The sequence below is a fragment of the Dipodomys merriami genome, unplaced genomic scaffold (genome assembly GCF_024711535.1).
Source record: "Dipodomys merriami isolate MVZ:Mamm:240054 unplaced genomic scaffold, mDipMer1.0.p SCAF_2, whole genome shotgun sequence".
NCBI classification, from domain to species: domain Eukaryota; kingdom Metazoa; phylum Chordata; class Mammalia; order Rodentia; family Heteromyidae; genus Dipodomys; species Dipodomys merriami.
This window is the reverse complement of record NW_027203381.1, coordinates 114,103,814-114,125,059: the sequence shown is the minus strand read 5'-3', so window position 1 is coordinate 114,125,059 and position 21,246 is coordinate 114,103,814. Positions and strand designations below refer to the sequence as shown.

The 21,246-nt window shown below is 40.5% G+C and overlaps 1 protein-coding gene across 1 annotated transcript; it reads left to right on the top strand.

Annotated features, from left to right (window-relative positions):
* The first annotated feature begins 460 nt into the window (after positions 1-460).
* Epcip (exosomal polycystin 1 interacting protein) lies at positions 461-19,249 on the top strand. Its single transcript, XM_070030590.1, has 2 exons — positions 461-562; positions 14,331-19,249. The coding sequence occupies exon 2, from the start codon at positions 14,342-14,344 to the stop codon at positions 15,053-15,055; it is 714 nt and encodes a 237-aa protein (XP_069886691.1). The 5' UTR covers positions 461-562; positions 14,331-14,341; the 3' UTR covers positions 15,056-19,249.
* Positions 19,250-21,246: the final 1,997 nt, after the last annotated feature.

Genomic DNA, 21,246 nt, shown 5'->3' with positions numbered 1-21,246 from the left:
GGCCAACCTCTAACATTTTTTTTAATGAGAGAAAGAGAGAGAAAATTTTTGAAGATGAAGTAAGTTCATGTTCTCTTTGGAACACCATAATAGGCAAGTCTTACACTAGTGCAATCACTTGCTCTAAGTAACAATTCATCAAGCCAGAGAGAATGGAACAAATTATGGATGTGAAAGTATCCAGGGGTCTCTATAGTCTACTTTTAATCCATTCAATTTCCTGCTACAGTAGAATTTCTTCCATTTGTGTCAATCCTTTGGGGTCAGCACACAGCAAAGTTCCCTTAGTTTCTGGAAACTTCCCACTTTAAAACTCCCAACCAAGCAGGTTGTCTCCTGCTGGGTGGTTAATGAAACTGGTAGGCATGCAGCTTCCTCCTGGTTGCCATGTCAACGACCAGGCTGCTGGGCCTTCTGGAAACAGAAAAGAACAGCAAGTGCGGGCCCATGCATTCCGCCCTGGCTTGCAGATTAAAGCAGCTGTCAAGCCAGGGTGAAGGATCAGTGGCCAGGCAGAGTCTGTGGAGACGAGACGGAAGGCTCCGCCGTGAAACTCTGAGATGTAAGTCATTTCTCTACTTTTCTTTGCTGTTTTGGTTTTTTTTAGGCCAGTCTAGTTTTATAGAAAAATTTTAATAGCTTCAGAATTCCTGCTACATGACAGGAAAGTTCTGAGGTGGTTTGAAGAGCCACCATCAGGGCTGTCTCCTTGTAGCTTTAGCACTCCCCGAACGTAGAGTATATGGATGGAGACCATAAAAGACTTTTCTAGACTTTCAGGCATGTGAGTTAACCTTTTCACTGAGATTCTGCCTTTAAAAGGCAATATTTTGAGTGCATTAAGCAAAGAATGAAGTAGTCTTCTCATTTAGCCACTCAATAGAGAAACTCACTCAAAGCAAATAGAATAGTTATCTTCTCCGGACCTGAAAATCTTGTTTCTATTGAAAACATCTGGTTATAGTCTTCTGTTAGTCTTCATTACTAATTAACCATTAAGTAAAAGATATCTAACAGATTTCTTTTTCTTAGTGTGACTGCAAACAAAGAAAACTAGGCACTAGTAAAGTGTCAGCTTTGTTGGTTCTCTGTTTATATCTTTTAATAGTATATATTTGCTGCCATTTAGATACCAAGTTTTATAGTGTTTACTTATTAGAAAACATAGATAAGAAAAAACAATAACTTAGACGATAGCTAACATTTGGATTAGAGAGTTAACTTAAAAAATGGTGCTTGTATTCAAAAGTGGAAAAAATATGACAAATAATGATAATAAAGATAAGAAAGGAGGAGTGTTTTAATTCAAGTCTAATAGTCTGTCCACAGTCCTGCCTGCAGATTTTATTGTTTATTAAACATGTCTTTTGGGTATATTTTAGCAAAAATTATTAAACAATTTTTGTTGGTATATTTGTGGGAAAGACATGTTTCAAAAGCATTGTGCCTAATACTTATGAAAAAGTAAAAACTACCAAAAAACAAAAACCAGACCTTATTTGTCCAAAAACTTGCTTGAAAAAATTTTTTAATGGAGAGGATGATCCTTGAGATGTTTGTACTTTTTCAGACTGAATAATGCAATATGTTTGGAAGAAAAACCAGATTTCTTCTTATTTTTTTCTGACACAAATTGGGCATTTTCTTTAAATGATGGTTCCAACAAAATATTTATAGAAATGAATGCTTTTCAACAGCTAACTTTAATTTCCCAACTTCCTTTCTACACTCGGCTTTCATTGTTTGAAAATGGTATTCAGGGGCTGGGAAGGTGGCTCAGTGGTAGAGCATTTGCCTTGCATGCCTGAGGCCCTGAGTTGATTCCTCAGCACCACATAAAGAAAAAAGCCGGAAGTGGGCTACCACCACTACTCGAGAGCTGAGGGATAGCGTCCAGGCCCAGAGTTCAGACCCCACGACCGGATCCCCCCCCCAAAAAAAAGAAAAGAAAAGAAAATGGTATTCAATCTTTTAGAATTTAGTGTCCAATGGCTCTGGTCTGAGGCAGGAAGTCTGTGGATTCCAGTGAAGACAACAGTTAGATCACATGGCATGGTGATCTACTCCATTGCCCTTATACTGATTCACTCATTGGTGATGTCACTCTTGCAAAGGCCTGTGTCATGTGGAAAGCTATGGCAGCTACATATTTTAGCTAGCATTTCCCAGTGGTTCTCACCCTTCTGTTAATATTAGCAGAAGCAATACTCCATTCATATTGATGAACCTAAACTTACTTACAAACCTAATTCAAAAGTGTTTCTTTTACAAAGAGTGCTTCTGAAATGTTTATGTGTAACAGAACCTGCTTAACTCCTCTGTCCCTCATTAGCATAGGTTTTCCACAGACATTTTCAGTTAAAGGCCAGAGTCTAGCAGTGAACTACACAGCAAGGAGTATTATCTGAGTCTGTACGTGACCCTGGGCTGGGAAACTGCGCTGTAATTTCCACTGTGACTCTTCAGTGTGTACTTGCCCATCTCAGTGTGAGCTCTGGGACAAGCTCTTGGAACCTGGGAAAAGTTATTCATCTCCTTTGGGTCTCCATTTTCTAAGATGAAAATGAGACCATGATATCTACCTTCAGTATTATTACAAGTATTAAGTATTATAAAACATGTAAAAAATTTACAACAGTACCTGGCACAAAAGGAGCACTCATTACATCTTTTTATTAATAAATAAGGCCAAAAGCAGCTGTAATCACACCAGCTGTTCTGAAATCTGAGGTGGGAAGATCAGCCCTGGAGCTGAAGATCCGCCTGAACAACTGAGACTCATTCTTAAAAGATAAATACATACTCACATGCATGCATATATTTTTTTTCTTATTTCAGTCATTTTTAACATACTTGTAAATCTCAGTTTTAAGAAAATGTTAAGTACCTTATATTTTCTTGACCATTGCTTTTTATATTTAAGCTTAGGAACACAATGTGGAAGGACAGGAAACTATTTGGCGAATGTCTATTAGACATACAGAAAGAACTGCCAAGAGCAATGCTACCTATAGGAGCCTGAAGTTTGGGGAAGAAGCTAGAAGCTACAGCCAGACTTGAGCTAATAAGCACCATGGCTGGAGCGTCACGGGAGCCTGGGGGGAGTGGCTGCCCCAGAGAAGGCCAGACCTTGAGTAGGGGCATGCAAGCATGGGAAATGAGATGCCGGCCAAAGAAACAGATAGAGCAGCCATGGAAGACGCAAGAAAACCCAGGAGGATGGGTGTCACAGAGGGGCAGAGAGTTCTTTACTAAGAAAGAAAACTCTGTCAAATGATGGTGAGAAGACAGGGATATGAGATGGAGAAATTGATCATACTATCAAGACACACCACAAGTCTTAGTAAGAAGCTCTTTTTAATAAACTTAGTCTCGCATAGTGTAAGGAAAAATGAATACAGAGAGTTTCCATCTCAGTAAACATCCTGTTAGTATAATACACATATCAAAATTATTAAGCCAACATTGGTGAATTATTATAAACTAAGGTCCAAATGCATTCATATTTTACTTAATGCCCTTAGGTAAGGTACTATATAGCTTTTAGTCTTCACTTGCAGACATTTACAAACTTTTCCAAATCTTTTTTTTAAGGGAACTTCCATTTATTTATTTATTTATTTATTTATTTATTTATTTATTTATTTATTTATTTATTTATTGGGTCCAGTCGTGGGGCCTGAACTCTGGGCCTGAGCGCTGTCCCTCAGCTCTTCAGCTCAAGGCTAGTATCTACCACTTGAGCCACAGCTCCACTTCTGGCTTTTTTCTTTTTGCTTATGTGATGCTGAGGAATCGAACCCAGGGCCTCATGCATGCAAGGCAAACGTTCTACCACTGAGCCACCTTGCCAGCCCACTTTTCAAAATCTTTTAGATGCCAGGCACCTGTGGCTTCTGTTTGTAATCCTAGCTACTCCGGAGGCTGAGATCTAAGGATCACAGTTTAAAGCCAGCCTGAACAGGAAAGTCTATTAAGACTCTTATCTCCAACTATCACCATAAAACAAACAAACAACTGGAAGTGGATCTGTGGCTCAAGTGTCACTGAGCAAAAGAAGCTCAGGGGCAGTACACAGGCTGTTCAAGTCCCAGGACCAGTATATTAAAAAATAAAAAACAAATCTAGAAAGCAACAACGATTAAAAGGCCCTTGGTTCTATTATTTGTATCTTAAACCACACAAGGAAAACGTTCCTTTTACGTTTCCAAAATGTGATGGTTAGAACTTTAACTTGAACACAGATGAAAGGAAAAAGCCTAGTGCTTAAACATCTTGAGGTAATCATAGCTGAAGGTACTTTATGGGAATGTAATCATGTGCAATTGTAAGCAGAAGATCTGAATCCTCTTTTATTGTTCTGGAAGCAGGTAATTAAAACGTTAAAGCATTACCAGACTTTCTTGTTTCTCATCTTCTAGCAAAGGGATTAGTGTCTTGCTCATTCTAGTTATCCTTGGCAACCTCACCTGGGATACTGGCCCAGTGGTTTGAGCAAACTTCCAAGTTAGCCCCAAGGCTGGACTCACAAACAGCAGGTTGAGACTTTCAACTGAGAGCACGGAGGGCAAGGGCTTTGTTGGCATATTGGGGGTGAAAGAAAAGCTTCAAAAGCACTATGCATAATATTTATGAAAAAAACTCAGAAGTGTCACCTTTACAAGTGTCTCAGAGACCTAGACAGTTGGTGTCGTGTATTCTTGGGTTCAGTATCTGAGGCAATAAACCTCAGAAAATACTCAGGAAAAAGAACTGCTGCCTGTACTGACATGTATAGACTTTCTTGTCATTATTCCCTAAACCAGCGGTGGGGAACATCTGGCCCCTAGGCCACATAAGGCACCTTGAAATCACTCGGTACACGATGGGACAGACACAGATGCTACTTTTATACTTCTCAGCAGCTCCTGCTCGAAGCCTGTTTTGATACCAGATGGCATTATAAATATCCAATAGCCCCTGGCAGAAGAAAAATCCCCAGTCCCTGCTCTGAGCAACACAGTGTGACAACTCTTTATATAGCATTTATATTGTATTGGAGATAAGTAGTATAAAGAAAATCTCAAGTATACAGGAGGGTGTTGTCCGTGATAACAAGGTGGACTAGAGGGCCTCCTAGAGCAAATGTCTGCGCATAATGAGGAACAACTGCATACTTACTAATTCTGTTCCTTGGAGCCCTGGAGGATGTTTGACAGATGGGAGGACAGTGCTCAAGGGCTGACTTGGGGCTCAGGACACCCATCTAAGCAACTGTATCTCACCTTGTGTTCCTATTAAATGCCCAGGAAAGACCCAATGACCACCTTAAACTCAAACTCAGCTTCCTGGAGAAGTCACAGGAAGTATATGTGTGGGTGGCTCGAAGGACTTGTGCAATATGTCATTCAATGGCTTTTGGACTATTCACTGCCTGGACACAGGGCAGTAAACTCGAATGGACACCTTCTCCCTCAGACATAAAAGCTCATGGATAAGTCACATGATAAAACTCCCTCAAAGAACATGAACTTTGTTTGCTGATTTGATGGATGAATTGACTGATTTGAGTGATGATGCTTTGGCTGCTCTTGAATTCATAGGCTCAAGTAATCCTCTTGCCTGGACCTTCCCAATAGCTAAACTATAGGTACATACCATCATTTCCCTTAAGTTAGGATTTAGGTAAAAGCAATTTTAAACATGTAAGTTTAAACATCTGGTTCTTAAGAGGACTCAGTCTGATCTGAGAATCATGGTTCAAAGCCAGTCCAGGCAGGAAAGACTGTGAGACTCTTATCTACAATAAACTACTCAGAAAACTGGAAGTAGTGCTGTGGCTCAAGTGGCAGAGTACTTGCCTTGAGCTGAAGAGCTGAGGGACAGCATCCAGGCCCAGAGTTCAAGACCTATGACTGACAAAAACAAAAAAAGAGGACTCAGCTTTTCTTTCTTTCTTTCTTTCTTTCTTTCTTTCTTTCTTTCTTTCTTTCTTTCTTTCTTTCTTTCTTTCTTTCTTTCTTTCTTCCTTCCTTCCTTCCTTCCTTCCTTCCTTTCTTTTTTTTTTTTCTAGTCGTGAGGCTTGAACTCTGGGCCTGGGCACTGTCCCTCAGCTCTTCAGCTCAAGGCGAGTGCTCTACAGCTTGAGCTACAGCGCCACTTCCCGTTTTCTAGTGGTTTATTGGAGATAAGAGTCTCACGGAGTTTCCTGCCCAGGCTGGCTTTGAACCATGATCCTCAGATCTCAGCCTCCTGAGTAGCTAGGATTATAGGCATGAGCCACCAGCACCCAGCTCAGGACTCAGCCTTTCTGAGTCTTGTCTGTCAATATAACCTAGGATGACAACCTTACAACACAAGGTTATAAGGGCAAAGCAGGATGTATGTATGTATGTATGTATGTATATATGTATATATGTATATGTATACCCAGATCCTGTCTCTCTGCAAGCCATAGAGTAGTTTCACCAGCAGAGTGGCAACTTCAGTATCAGAAATACTGAAAGTTCAGTGACTTATACCAGGGTTGAGGAGTATGCTTTTGTGGAATGTGAAGAAGAAAGAAAAGACAACACTTATCACACTAAAAAAAAACACTGGAAAGAGATCTGAATTAGTTTTCAGCTTCATGAGCTTTGAAATATTAAGCAACAACGACATCATTCCCTATTTTTAAATATCATCTTACACAGTGTTTATCTCCAATCTACCTCCTGCAGCATACTCCTAGAACAGAGAACAGAAAAATGCTAAAGGCCCTTTTTTCTCAAAAGCTTTTCAGGATCCTATACCTATAAATTTGCATAATGTCTTGGTCTTTATCATATTCATAACATGGAGCAGGCCGCCTTCCTGACCACCTGAAGAGACCACACAGAGCGCTCTGTCTCTGAGACTGAACCATGCCTTTCTCATGGCTGCCAGGGTGCAGAGCACATGTCTCCAGCAAGGGAGTTCTCAGCTAAGTTGCGTTTTGGATGCTAAGAATGGATGAATGTGGCCCATTTGGGTTCTCCTACTTCTTACATGGCTGGTTTTCTTTTAGAGGCTCAAGTAGGTGTCTCCATGTATGCATGGAGGAGAAAGGAGCCTGGTTGTAACCTAATTTCTTCAGTCTTACTCTCTTGGGTCTCACCATACTCAAGGATTCTAGATAGTGAAGTACATTCATCTGAACTGCCTGAAGTTAGGAGCCAGCAAATGGAAACTTTTAAAGAAAATATCAAGAAAAATGGGCTGGGAAGGTGGCTCAGTGGTAGAGCGCTTGCCTTGCATGCATGAGGCCCTGGGTTTGATTCCTCAGCATCACATAAGCAGAAAAAGCCAGAAGTGGCACTATGGCTCAAGTGGTAGAGCTCTAGGCTTGAGCTGAAGAGCTGAGGGACAGCGTCCAGGCCCAGAGTTCAGGCTCCATGACCAACAAAAATAAAAATAAAAAAATATATATCGAGAAGAGCATTTTGAACTCACTGTCCTGTATCTTGTTCCTTCCCTCAGTTCAGTCTACCTGGCAGCCTTATAGTTCTTCTCTGAACAAATCCAAATATCCCTCTCCTGATACAACCTCCACTGCCCCTTTTTTGGTCTCTTTCAAGGGTCTTCTAAGGGGCTCTGACATCAAAGGGGACACACAACCAGCCAAGTCAGTAGAGGTAGTGTTGAAAATTTGCTGATTTTCAATTTTACTTTTATTTTTAATTGTGAAAATATCTACAGAGGGGTTACAATTACATGGGCAACCTTGCCAAGCATTGTTGCCTCCTCCTTTGTTTCCCCTTCCCATCCCTTCCCCTACCCCCCAACCAACTTGACTTGTTTTTTAATCTTAGATTTTATGTGTATGACTTATAATACTTACATGGATCTATTGGAGAGTTAAAATTTTTTATTGATGAGTTGAGGATCACAAGAGTTTAGAGACCAAACTATTGCCAGCATAAAGTCTCAATCTTCAGCGTGGCAGCAACGTCCTGTTTAACCCTACTCTGCCAATGCTTTCAGTTCATGGGCCTTAGGACATCTGGTGCATGCTCTGAACACATCAACCACTTCAGTCATTCTGAGATTTTGCCCAAGTGACTCTTATCTCTGTACTGCCTTACTTCTCCTAGTCACAACCCCTTCTCTGCTAATCTTTCCTATTCCTTCTAGCCCAACACTTCATCTGCATCTTTCATCAATGCTACCAAAGATATCATCTTATCAGTCACCTAATTGTTTGTTCTCAGTTTCTTGGGAAAATTTCAAGGCTTCTGAAGGAGATGTGCTGCCTCTGAAGGAGATGTGCTGTCTCCTATTTTGATTTCCATTGACTTAGGCTACTCTCTGGCATTGAGTAAGTGTTCTCTGAGTGTTGAGTTCTCATTTTCTGTTCAGAAAACAGCATGTAAATACCATCAGTTGCAGCCGAGCACTGGTGGCTCACGCCTGTAATCCTAGCTACTCAGGAGATCTGAGGATCACAGTTCAGAGCCAGTCCAGGCAGGAAAGTCCGTGAGACTCTCATCTCTAATTAACAATCAGAAAACCGGAAGTGGCGCTGTGGCTCAAGTGGTAGAGCGTTAGCCTTGAGCTGAAGAGGTCAGGGACAGTGCCCAGGACCAGAATTCAAGCCCCACCATCATCAACAACAACAAAAATCAGTTGCAAAACATATATTGACATAGCACCTGCTATATCAATCAGGGTAGCCTATCTATTGACAAACTTCAAAACTTCCTACAATAGGAAGGCGTATGTTCCCTTTACATTGGACTAATATTGCTCAGAGAGAGGAGAGTGGCCCTTGCTCCACATGGCCATTCAGGGACTCAAGCTTTTATCTACAGCTGTGCTTCTATCTATAGTTGTTCTAGGGCTCCTGGTCTATTCCATTGGTCAGAACTGTCATGTGGCATTACTTCACTGTGAGGCACTTGGAAGTCCTATTCACTAAGTCTTTGTAGTGAAGTCCTGCACTGTGCCACGTGAGGAAGGAGAACATGGGTATTGGTGGACACTGGAAATACCTGATATACTGGAGTCTTAAGATATAGTGGCTTTAGAGAACTGTGACAAAAACTCAAATAATGTCAACACATCTAAGTTTTTAAAGCAAAATGCTGAAAACTAAGTATGGTCATCTGGTCTTGGAGCCTTTAAATCGCAGGCCATTTAAAAACTGGAGCAAATATTCAAAAATCAATACTAAACATTTTCTTTGTATTGCACCTGAAGAAATCTTAGTAACAACTAACACCAGCAACCATCTGCATGAAGCAAGGCCTTCCAAATTAGGCAGATACAGACATTAGTACTTCAAAACAAATTCTGTAGAGATTCTGTCTCAATCTACGATTACACCCAACATTTAGATCATGTTTATCCTTGGCTCCAATAGGCATGTCTCAAACTGGAAGCATCTGTTTATAAAAAGATATTATTTGTAAGGAGATACTGTGTCAGCAGGAAGATAGCATTTGGACCATTTTCCCCAAACACACTTGAGATGTCATAAAGAATGATGGTCTGAATTTTACAAACAATACAGATGTCAAAAAATATAATTAAGAAAAAAAATCTAGGGGTAGGGCGGGGGTGGGTAGGAAGGGATGGAAAGGGGAAACAAAGGAGGAGGCAACAATGCTTGATAAGAAATGTACATTATCTTGCCCATGTAATTTTAACCCCTCTGTATGGTATTTTCACAATTAAAAAAAAATCTAGTGACTATCTAAATCTTTGCAGCACTTAAAAATCAAATGTGATTAGAAAATTAATTCAAGGGCTGGGAAGGTGGCTCAGTGGTAGAGCACTTGCCTTGCATGCATGAGGCCCTGGGTTTGATTCCTCAGCACCACATAAGCAGAAAAAAAAAGCTGGAAGTGGCGCTGTGGCTCAAGTGGTAGAGCGCTAGCCTTGAGCTGAAGAGCTGAGAGACAGTGCCCAGGCCCAAAGTTCAGGCCCCACGACCGGACCCCCCCCCCCAAAAAAATTCAAAAGTGAGTTTAATTTGAACTTAGAAATGATTTTTATTTTAAAAGTAGAAAAGCAATTAAGGAAAAGATCCAAATGAAGAAAGTGGAAAAAGGGCTGTAACCCAAGCTATAATACTGGGGTTAAGGGCTGAAGAAAGACAGGACTTGAGAACCTTAGGAAAGATATTTAAAAGCCAGGACTGGAGTGTCTGGCAAGGATGTCTATCACAAATGCAGTCCCCAAAGTGTGTCCCTGGAAGATTCTGAGGAAGTACACATAAGGGGTCTCCCAGTAAATGAGACATTTTAGAATCCTGAGTGCATCCCACAAAGTGAGTGTGATAGTCTGCCTTCTGTAACTGCAAGTACTGAGGCTAGATACTTTATGAAGAAGAGAGGTTTATTTAGATCATACTTTGGGTGGCTAAAATATCCAACCAGCATTGTGTCAGCTTTAGTGAGGGCCTCATGACAAATGGCATCATGGCAGGAGCATGGGAGAAAGACAGCCCATGGTGAAACAGAAAACCAGAGCTCAGGGAGATGTCAGATCTAAGACTCTCACTTGAAGTAATCAGGGTCTCATGAGAACCACATCAATTCCTTTAGAGGGCAATGCCTTCCATAACCTAACTACCTCACAGTAGGTAGAAATCCCTTAGAAATCCCACTACCTCTTCCCAATGCCGCACTGGGGACCAAGCTTCTAACACAAACCACCTCCAAACCACAACAGTGAAACTTATATCTGTTCTAGTCCCTGGGCCCCCTGAGCACTTACGGGGTCCAGACAGGGCCTCTATTATTGGAAAGTCATGGTCAAATCCTTTCAGAAACTTTCAGTGTCTGCGTTCCAGCAAATCAATGTACTTTACTCAATGTACTTTACTCTCCAACCCTTTTTCTCTTTCCTATACACCGCAGAATCCATTTGTGAATGAGGCAGACACTTTCTCACCAGGTTGAAGGCTGATGTGCAGCTCTCCCTCCCTTTCTTTTCAAGGCTGAGATCAGAAAGGACCAATGGCACTGACAGTATTCCTAGCTCTGAGGAGTCAGGGTTACTGGGACGTGAAGTCCCAGAAACTTTGGATGGAATCTGGGACAGCTAATAATCTAAAATTATCCTGATATTAATAAACGCTTCCCTTTTTCTTACTAAATGGGATAGTCAACAACACATCCTAACACCATGAAAAAGATGATAAGCTTCTTGTTGATGGAGAACCTGCAGCTCTCCATGTTTCTCAAGTTGTTTATTTTTTAAATTATGAAAGTATCTGCTAATAAATTCTTTAAGAAAATTCTGTGCCAACTTCAAACTAAGCAGAAAATATTGTAAATACCCTATCTAGTCTTCCCAATGATTGATTCAACCAATCTTCTTGCCTTCTTTTCTTTTCCTCTTTCTTTCTTCTCCCCTTCCTCCTTCTTTCTTCCCTTCCCTTGCTTTCAGTATTTCCTTGGTGGGGGGCAGAGTATATCATAGTTTTAGTCAATTAAGAACTACTTTTGTTGGGTGCTTGGTGGATCATGCCTGTAATCCTAGCTACTCAGGTGGCTGAGATCTGAGGATTGTGGTTCAAAACCAGTCTGTGAGACTCTTATCTTGAGTTAACCATTAGAAAACTGGAAGTGGTGGTGTAGCTCAAAGGGATAGAGTGCTAGCCTTGAGCAAAAGAGCTCGTGGACAGCCCCTAGGCTGCAAGTTCAAGCCCCCTGATCGACAAAAAAAACTTTTAAAAAAGAACATTTTTAGAGTCTAGAGTCATTGATTTAAAAAAACCATCTGTTATGCCATGATTTCACAGGGAACATGTTCCCGCAGTGCATGTATTTTCTACCAGGGTCTCACAATATGCTTCCCTGAGCAGAACAGGCTACTATTGCATCAAACCCAGATTCCTGTTAAGCTTCCTTCTTTTTCTGATTAATTTTCCTTCAGACATTTCAGAAAACTATCTCAGCTATCAGAGTGCTTATTAATAAGTTCAATCTATGCATTATTTCTCTTGTTAAGACTCTTGTCCCTTAACCTGCTTGTTTATACACTGCCAATGGCATGCTGGGTAACACTGTAGTCTTGAATATAAGCATGGGAGTGACATTTGTGAGGTCCTTTTCAACAGTACCAATTCCTTTGATGTCTGCAAAGACACTTCTTTTGAACAACCTCATTTTCTAAAAGATCTAAAAAATATATATATTGGGGACCTCTCTCTTTTCTCTCTTTATTTTGGCAAATTGCTGTAAGATGCAAGCTCTGTGCAGTTGCCTTATTATTTTTTATTTTTGGTCTTTTATAACTTTTTTTTTCCGGAGCTGAGGACCGAACTCAGGGTCTTGCGCTTGCCAGGCAGGCGTTTTTCCACTGAGCTAAACCCCAAGACCCAGATGCAAGTTCTGATCAAAAGGCTGCTATGTTCTTAGCAACATCTGTCTCAGTGTAGCCAGCCCTTCTCAGCTCAGCCTTGCTTGTCTTCCTTCCCCCTTTGAGCATAAAGCCCTGGAGCCTAGCACCCAGGCTCTGTTTACCTTTGTTTCTTCTGCTTGGCCTAGGCTAGGGACTGGCACAAAGTCCATGCTTGGCCCTTGCTGACGCTCCTCACCTTTCTGCTCTGGATTTTTTTTATATTTAATTTTATTTTATTTGTGAACATACTGTACAGAGGGGTTACAATTACATGGGCAGGATAATGCATACATTTCTTACCAAGCCTTGCTGGATTTTTGTATGCAGGCCTGTCTTGGCCCTGTGGCTGATGTGACACACAATTAGAAACATTAGAGCCAGCATAAAGGCTGACTCCTGAAGGTTCTGGGCTGTTTCCCCAGGACTGGCAAAGTGCCTGTCATGCAATCAGCTCCCAGTAAATATGGGGTGAATGAATGAACAAATACAGTTGCTGTTCAAGTTATCATTGCTGTTCAAGTTTGCTTGGCTAAGCTTATTTTAGCCTCCCTGTAGTCTATCTGGTGAAGGACAGGAATGGGTCCATCGCCTTGAACACTCTACCCCTTCCTCCATCCCCGATTTTCCATTGTCTTGCTTTGACACCTTGTGGCCTCATCTTGTACCAGAGTGTTGCCTAGAACTTTCCAACTACTGCTATATTCCATGGATATACACTTAACTTTTTCATCTATCATTCTGTGCCCATTTCCTGTCTGTAGCTGTGTGCCTTCCTAGATATCGTCTCATCCCAAGTATCTCTCTATTCCTCTGGTGTTTGGTAAACATACAAAAGTTGAATTAATGTTTGTCTTCTATTATTAGGTAACTCAAGAGAAACTCTGATCCCTTTTACAAAACTGAAACCTGGTGCCTTCTGCCATAATGCTTGTGTTGTTCTAATAACACCACAGAAGAAGACCACACATGGATTACTAGTCAGGCATGGGCATTGCTGTTATTCTTTAAAACATGAATATTTTCCTACAGTATTGAATTCATTTAGCAGTGCTTATATCTTGCTTAGTTTGGGGACAAAAGTCAATTCATACAATTTGCTCCGAGATAAGAAAAGATCAAGAAAGGTGATTTGTCTTTCATTTTGTTAATGTGGATAATCAACTACCTATTCATATAGTTATATTATCTATCAACATTACAATGAATATATAAGTATATTAATAAGGGGTTAGGAAAGGGATGGAGTTACATAAACAGATTGATATTCTCAGGGAGGAAGTAGAAGGCACATTTGTCTAGTTAGAAATATAAGTTTACCATTAACTCAATGTTTTATTGCTATTCATGCTATGCAGTTTAACAGGCAGTGCGTGGGTAGCAGAATCCTACAAGGAACTGTTTGTCTTTGAATTCCAGGAAGTCAGATACTGAAGGGAGGAAGGCATGTGCATATCTAGGGAGATTACAGGTACTAAATACTAGTAATTGAATGTTTGAAGGATTTGCTCACTCATGTAACTCTGCCAGGCCCCTGCCCATAGATAGGCCGTGGTAGGTCTTCTTGCTGGCATAGGTCCCAGCTCTCTTAGCATATGAGTCTCACTGTCAGCACACCTCGCTGGGAGAGCAGAGAGATGGGGCTGCTGCTTCTCCTGAGGCTCTGAGCTAAAATATTGCCTGTCTTCAGTCGAATCATTCGACTTTTTTTTGGGGGGGGTCCCGTCGTTGGGCATGAACTCTGGGCCTGGGTGCTGTCCCTCATCTCTTCAGCTCAAGGCTAGCACTCTACCACTTGAGCCACAGCACCACTTACAGGTTTTTCTGCTTATGTGGTGCTGAGGAATCGAACCCAGGGCCTCATGCATGCAAGGCAAGTGCTCTACCACTGAGCCACCTTCCCAGCCTCACCAGACATTTATTATAAGCTGTGTATTTCTGACAAGAGGCTATGGTTAAAAACAAAGCTGCATATTTTATTTCAGGTGAATGAACGATGAACTGCCTCATGAAGCAGAAACAGGAACATTCTGGTCCATGCTGGACAAGAATGGCACCGCCTTCTAGTCTTTGCCTCCTTCTTTTCAGTGCACTGGGGGTCTTTGCACTTGACCACTTCATGAAAGGTCAGAAGAACAGCACACTTATTTTCACGAAGGAAAACACCATTCGGAACTGCAGCTGCCCTGCAGACATCCAGGACTGTGACTACAGTCTGGCCAATCTGATATGCAGCTGCAAAACCATCCTGCCTTCTGCAGCAGAGCAAACCAGCTACAGTGGCCATCTGACCATCTGGTTCACCGACACATCAGCACTGGGCCGCCTCTTGAACTTCACACTGGTTCAGGACCTGAAGCTTTCCCTGTGCAGCTCCCACAACCTCCCCACTGAGTACCTGGCAGTGTGTGGGTTGAGGAGGCTTCGCATCAACACTGAGGCCAAGCATCCCTTCGCAGAGCAGAGCCTGCTCATCCACAGTGGAGGAAATGGCCGCTCCAAAGAGACACCCGAGTTGTTACACAAAGGCTGGCAAACGTGCATGTTTATTTCATTCCTAGATATGGCTCTTTTCAACAGGGACTCATCTTTAAAATCATACAGTGTTGAAAACATTTCTAGCATTGCCAATGATTTCCCTGACTTTTTTTACTTTAAGACCTTCCCAATGCCAAGCAACAGAAGCTATGTTGTGACAGTCATTTACTAATGTTATACCTGTGTCTCACTGCCCGGAACTTTGATAAACGATGGATTCTTCAAATAAAAAAAGATCTGGGAATAAGGCCAGGAGATAGGTATCTACCTCTAACTGTGTCTTTTCCCTCAGCCTCCAATCCTATCAGAGCCCACTTACAAATAACTACTTCTTTTTGCTCTATGCTGAACCTTAGGAACTATTTTGAAGAAAAAATTAATAGAAAGCAAGAATGAATGATTTATTCTTGAACTATATCTTAAAAGCCAGCTATAGGCTAGGTCTTTACAATTGGCAGCTCATGGAGAGATGTCAGATCAGGAGGGCTTTAGAAAGCAGCATTTGCATCAGGGGTTGCTTACTAGAATTCAGTAGAGACATGAAATCTAAGAAAGATATCTTCTTTCAAAATACAGTAGTTCTGGTTAGCTATGGGGAATCCATTCCAAGACCCCAAAGGATTCCTGAAACAGCAGATAATACTGAACCCTACTTATACTGTTTGTTCTTGTACTTTCAGACTTGTGATACAATTTAATTTATAAAGTGGGTATATTAAGACAGCAACAGAAAATAACATACTAAAATAAATTTGTGGGAGTGTGCTCACTTGGTCTTACTTAAAAATATCTATTATACTGTATTCGCCCTTCTTCATCCTATAGTTATGTAAAGTGACAGCACCATAACCAAAGCATCTTATGATTTCTGTTTGGCATAAATTGCCAGCATTGCTACTTTGTGCTTATTATTAAGGCCCTTATAAAGTAGAGCTGTCTTGAATATAAGCAAGGCCATTCTGCAACAATCAATCTGACAACTCAGACAGTGATTCATGAGTAAATAGTGTACATGGTGTAGATATGATAGACAAACTGATGGCTCCTGTCCAGGTGGAATGCCGCATAAGACTGAATTCATCAGGGCTGGGAAGGTGGCTCAGTGGTAGAGTTCTTGCCTTACATGCATGAGGCCTTGGGTTCGATTCCTCAGCACCACATAAGCAGAAAAAGCCAGAAGTGGCTCTGTGGCTCAAGTGGTAGAGCACTAGCCTTGAGCTGAAGAGCTGAGGGACAGCGCCCAGGCTCAGAGTTCAGGCCCTTTGATTGACAAAAAACAAAAAAAAAAATTTAAAAATCTATGAATTGTCTGTGAGACTAGCTCTCCAAAATAACTGGCATAAACCAGGCTGGAAGTGTGGCACAAATGGTGGAGTCCCAGATAAGCAAGCACAAGGTCCTGAGCTCAAAATCTAGTAAGGCCAAACATACAAAAACAACAAAAGAAACATTTGCTCTATCTCAAACTTTTCCTGGAGCACTGCCAAACTCCAGGGGAAGTTTTCTTCTAGTGATTCTCTTTCATTTCCTCCTTTTTCACTGCATCTTGTATCTTTGTTCCCTATCATCCAGTTCCTCTTTATCTCACCTCCTTGTCCTCTTCCCTGGGGTTCTCTTTTTCCTTTCTTCACAAATCAGAACTTAAGATTAATATCAACAGAATTTATTCACTTAAATTAGGGAATGACCTGGGAGTCTAACAATCACTTGTAAAGTTAATGTACTCAAATTACTGATGTATAACAGAGGAACTTTTAGTGCTCTTTGGAAGTATAAGATTGGAAGGTTAACCAAATGACATCATGCATGTTGATCAAAAGCAACTAAAGCAAACTTTCTGTTAAAAATTTGAGTTTATTCACCACTCTACAAAGCAAATTTCCTCTCGTGGAGACCCAACTTCGGTTAAGAGGAATGTAAGGATTACATGGTGTGGTGCAGCACACTACCTCAGCAGTAAGGCTTGTCTAGCACTCATGACCTGGGTCCCATCCGACACCACAAGAATCTATGACAATTGTGGTACACATGTCTACACTCAGAATGCAATGATGCTGAAACACTATGGCGTCTGTGAAATAGCTTTATTGTGAAATATCAGGAGGTCACAGGAGATCGCAGTCTTCACTTTTTCATCTTCACCTTCACACAGGATAACTGAAAATAACCTGGAATTTCTACATTTGCTTAATTGGTGGGGGATTTGGCCATTCAGACTAATTAACATGAGTCCATAATGTCAGCATTTAAATTAGGCCAAAATGAAAACCAAAGGATGAATTTTAATAGAAAAAATGTAATGACCTCATTATTGACCTTGTACTGCAGAGATATCATTAAAGAGTCAGGGGAAAAAAAGACAAAGAAGGGGAAAAAAAGGAGAAAGCCAAAGAGAGAAAAGTAAAAACAATATATAGATTTATGTATATAGTCATTAGTTATTGGAAATGTAACAAAGTAAATTTGAGTGGATGCTTATTAATAATGTATACAACTATATTTACTTTACATTTGGTAACTTTTTATAGTTCCAAAGTTCTTTTACAGAGTAGAAAGGGTTGATGAGACAGAAAACCACAGAGGACAGAGCATATAAGTTCATAGGAAATGGCATACAGTGTACAAGCAAATGAATCAACCTTTGATAGGAAGAAAACTTTCATGAGTGGAGACAAGAAGGAGGAAGGTATATGCAAGTAAGTTTGTAAGTTTAGTTCTCCTCTAGAATTCTATCTTCTCAGCAAATAATTATGTAGTTACAAGTTGGGCAGGGTAGCACACATCTGTAATCCCAGCACTTGGGAAACTTGAGATGGGAAGATCTCAAGTTTTAGCCAACCTGGGATATATAGTGAACATCAAGCCTTGGCTACATAGTGAGACCCAGTCTCATAAAGAATTATGTGCTTACTCATTGGGTATAACATGCAAGTCTTTGAGAAGAGATACAGCAGTTATATAAGCATCACCTCTCCTGGCATGGAAAGTTAAATTTAGCAAGAAGACATACTCAGAACACTGGACAGATAGAGTTATATCTGAAGTAGCTTACTCTGTGTGTCTTGTCTTGTGTTTAGACATTTAAAAGCATTTAGTGTTGTTTTATTGGATTGATGGAGGAGGAATTGATGGGAAAGGAGCCTTGTGGACACAGTTAACACAAAGTGTGTTTATTCCTCTTAGATATCTCAGGGCTGGGGATGTGGCTTGGTGGTAGAAAGCGCATACACAGGGTTCTATCATCACACTGGCTAGGGAAAAAGAAATTTCCTTCCTTCTCTTTACTGGTCTTTTAGAGTTTAGGCAATCCTTGGGTCAGTCCTGTGCAATTTGTACTTTTCTATCATGTATATCTGTGTTCTGTACAATTTCAAATGTGTTATCTCTAATTGGTCCATAATATTATCATCTAATGGATTAGGATTCTTTTCTACAGTGTGTGCACATGCACAACACACACACACACACACACACACACACACACGTGTGTATTTTATGATGCTACTGTATTAGGCTTAAGAGAGGTTTTCTCCAAGATTTTTTGTTTTTCTATATTTTACTAGTGGCTGAGGTTGGATGCTTTACTTTTGTATTACTTGATGTTTTGTATTACTTGATCTTGCTATATAGTTCAGGTCTTAAACTTTGCATTCTTCTGCCTCAGTCTCTTGGAATTACAGGCACATGTACCACCACATCTAGCTATATTTCTGCAAAGTCTTGTTTTTTGGGTTTTTTTTTGTTTGTTTTTAGGAGTAGAATACAAGGCTTTGTGTTTGCTAGATAAGTGCTCTGCCACTTCAGCCATGCCCCCCAGCCTAATTTTTGTAAGTGCAAACTTAGTTTAAAGGTCTACATTATTCTGAGCTTCCTGTTAGCTATAAACCATATAATTTATGTGAAATATCAACTATGATTAATTTCTAGAGTTTGCAGATAATGTATAATGAATGTTTTTTGTTTGTTTTTGTTTTTGTTGGTTATGGGGCTTGAACTTTGGGCCTGGACACTGTCCCTGAGTTCTTCAGTTCAAGGCTAGCATTCTGCCACTTGAGCCAAAGTGCCACTTCCTGTTTTCTGAGTGGTTTATTGGAGATAGGAGTCTCTCGGTCCTTTCCTACCTGGACTGGCTTTGAACCGTGATACTCAGATCTCAGCATCCTAAGTAGCTAGGATTACAGGCGTGAGCCACTGGTGCCTGACAATGAATGTATTTTTTTTAATTTTTAGGTTTAGATAACTATCCATTAATTCTCAAGTAGTTAAAGATTTCTTTTTTAAATTAGGAAGGGTTGCTCAATTTCTTGGATTGGTTTATCATTTAGCTTTTCTTCTGGTTGGAGAATTTGACTGTAAAATCTTTATTTTGGAGAATTTTTTTCAGTTAAAACAATTGTTTCCAGACTAATGATTGATAGTTATAAATGTTCCACAGAAGAAATAGATTATTTAGTCTCTGGAGAGGATAAAATTCTCTATCTACCAATCTACATTTCAGTTCACTGATTATACCATTAAAATCTTACATAACTTTTAGCCAATTCATCTGTGTGAATCAGAACAAGGCATATTACAATATTCCACCAAGAAGAAATACATGCTGAAAATACTTTATGTCTATTAATGTTTATGAATTTAACACGAGACAGGAAAAGTTTATTAATCAAGAATAGACAATGAGAAGGCCATAGTCCGTCTCAGCAATGGCTGAGTTGTGCTAGGTGAGTCCAATTAAGAATAAGAAACAAGAGAATTGAAGATGTTGCAGGAGTGTGACTGTGATCTTGGCCCATGAAGTCCAACACACTGCAGATTGACAGGGCTGGAGGAAGCTTCCCAGGCAGGAGTGGTACAGTCACTGGGAAGACTCCCATAACTGAAGATCCTCAGTAACGTGGGGAAGGAAAGAGGCAAAATTACAGCAAGTGGCTGAAGTGAATTAGTAGATAGGGTTATTAAAGGTGATGTAGGGCCATAAAATTATAAGGAAGCTGGGACTGTAACCTAGCTACCAAGGAGGCTGAGATCTGAGGATCATAGTTTGAAGCCAGCTGGAGGAGGAGAATTCTGTGAGACTCTTACCTTTAATTAACCACCAAAAAAGCCACAAGTAGAGCTATGGTGGAAGTGGTAGAGTGTTAGCCTTGAGTGAAAAATCTGAGGGACAGTGCCTAGGCCCTGAGTTCAAGCCCCAGGACCAGTATACACAGATGTACACACAAACATGCAAAATAATAGCCACTGGAATACTGAAGTCACTAAGAGTAAATGAGGGAGAGAATAATTCTCAAACAATTCTGGAAGGAGATGCATCAAAAATTAGTATTAATAAGATTACAAGCAATTTTTATTTTCTTCTTTGTATCATTCTGTATATTCTAAATTTCCAAAATGTGTGAACAGTACTTTCATAAGTAGGAAGAGGTTAGTTTTTAATATTTGAGATTATTAGAAACGTTTTTTTTAATAAATTCAAATTCATTTCATTTTCTCTACAGTTATTCTATAATCTTACTATAAATTTACTTTAACTTGGCTGCCTTCTAGTAAAACTAAGCAATATAGAAGAAATATTTGTTACTTTTTTATATTGAGAAAGGATGTTAATAACTGTTATTTTTAATAACACCCACTTTTGTTTTCCTCCAGGAGAAGCAGACATGTATAAATGACACTGATTCTACATAGGTGATATGTAGAAAGGATACATGGCAGACCTATGGCTTAAGTGGTAGAACACCTACCTAGCAAGTGGAGGGTCTTGAATTCCAACCCCAGGAAGGAAGGAAGGAAGGATGGAAGGAAGGAAAGAAGGAAGGGAGGGAGGGAGGGAGGGAGGGGGAAGGGAGGGGGAAGGGAGGGGAGAAGAGAAGAAAGGGCAGGGACAAGAGAGAGGGAAGGAAATATGCCTATACATTTCTTAGATATATTTAAAGTGTTCATGTGATTGTAACCTAAATATTTTATGAGTACTATAGTATCCTTGATTACTTTGTTTTACACAACACTAGAAAGTATAAGATACTGCTAGGTGCTGGTGGCTCATGCCTGTAATCCTAGCTACTCAGGAGGCTAAGTTCTGAAGATCACAGTTCAAAGCCAGCCCAAGCAGGAAAGTCCATGAGACTCTTATCTTCAACTAACCACCAAAAAAGTTGGAAGTGGATCTGTGGCTCAAGTGGTAGAGTGCTAGGACTAAGCAAAAGAAGTTCAGGGACAGGGCCTTGGCCTTGAGTTCAAGCTCTAGGACTGGCACAGAAGGAAAGAAAGAAAGAGAGAGAGAGAGAGAGAGAGAGAGAGAGAGAGAGAGAGAGAGAGAGAGAGAGAGAGAGAGAGAGAGAGAGAGAGAGAGAAAGAAAAGAA

Bases quoted from the DNA above. Each gene is read 5' to 3' on its own strand.
- Epcip (XM_070030590.1), top strand. From the start codon at position 14,342: ATGAACTGCCTCATGAAGCAGAAACAGGAACATTCTGGTCCATGCTGG.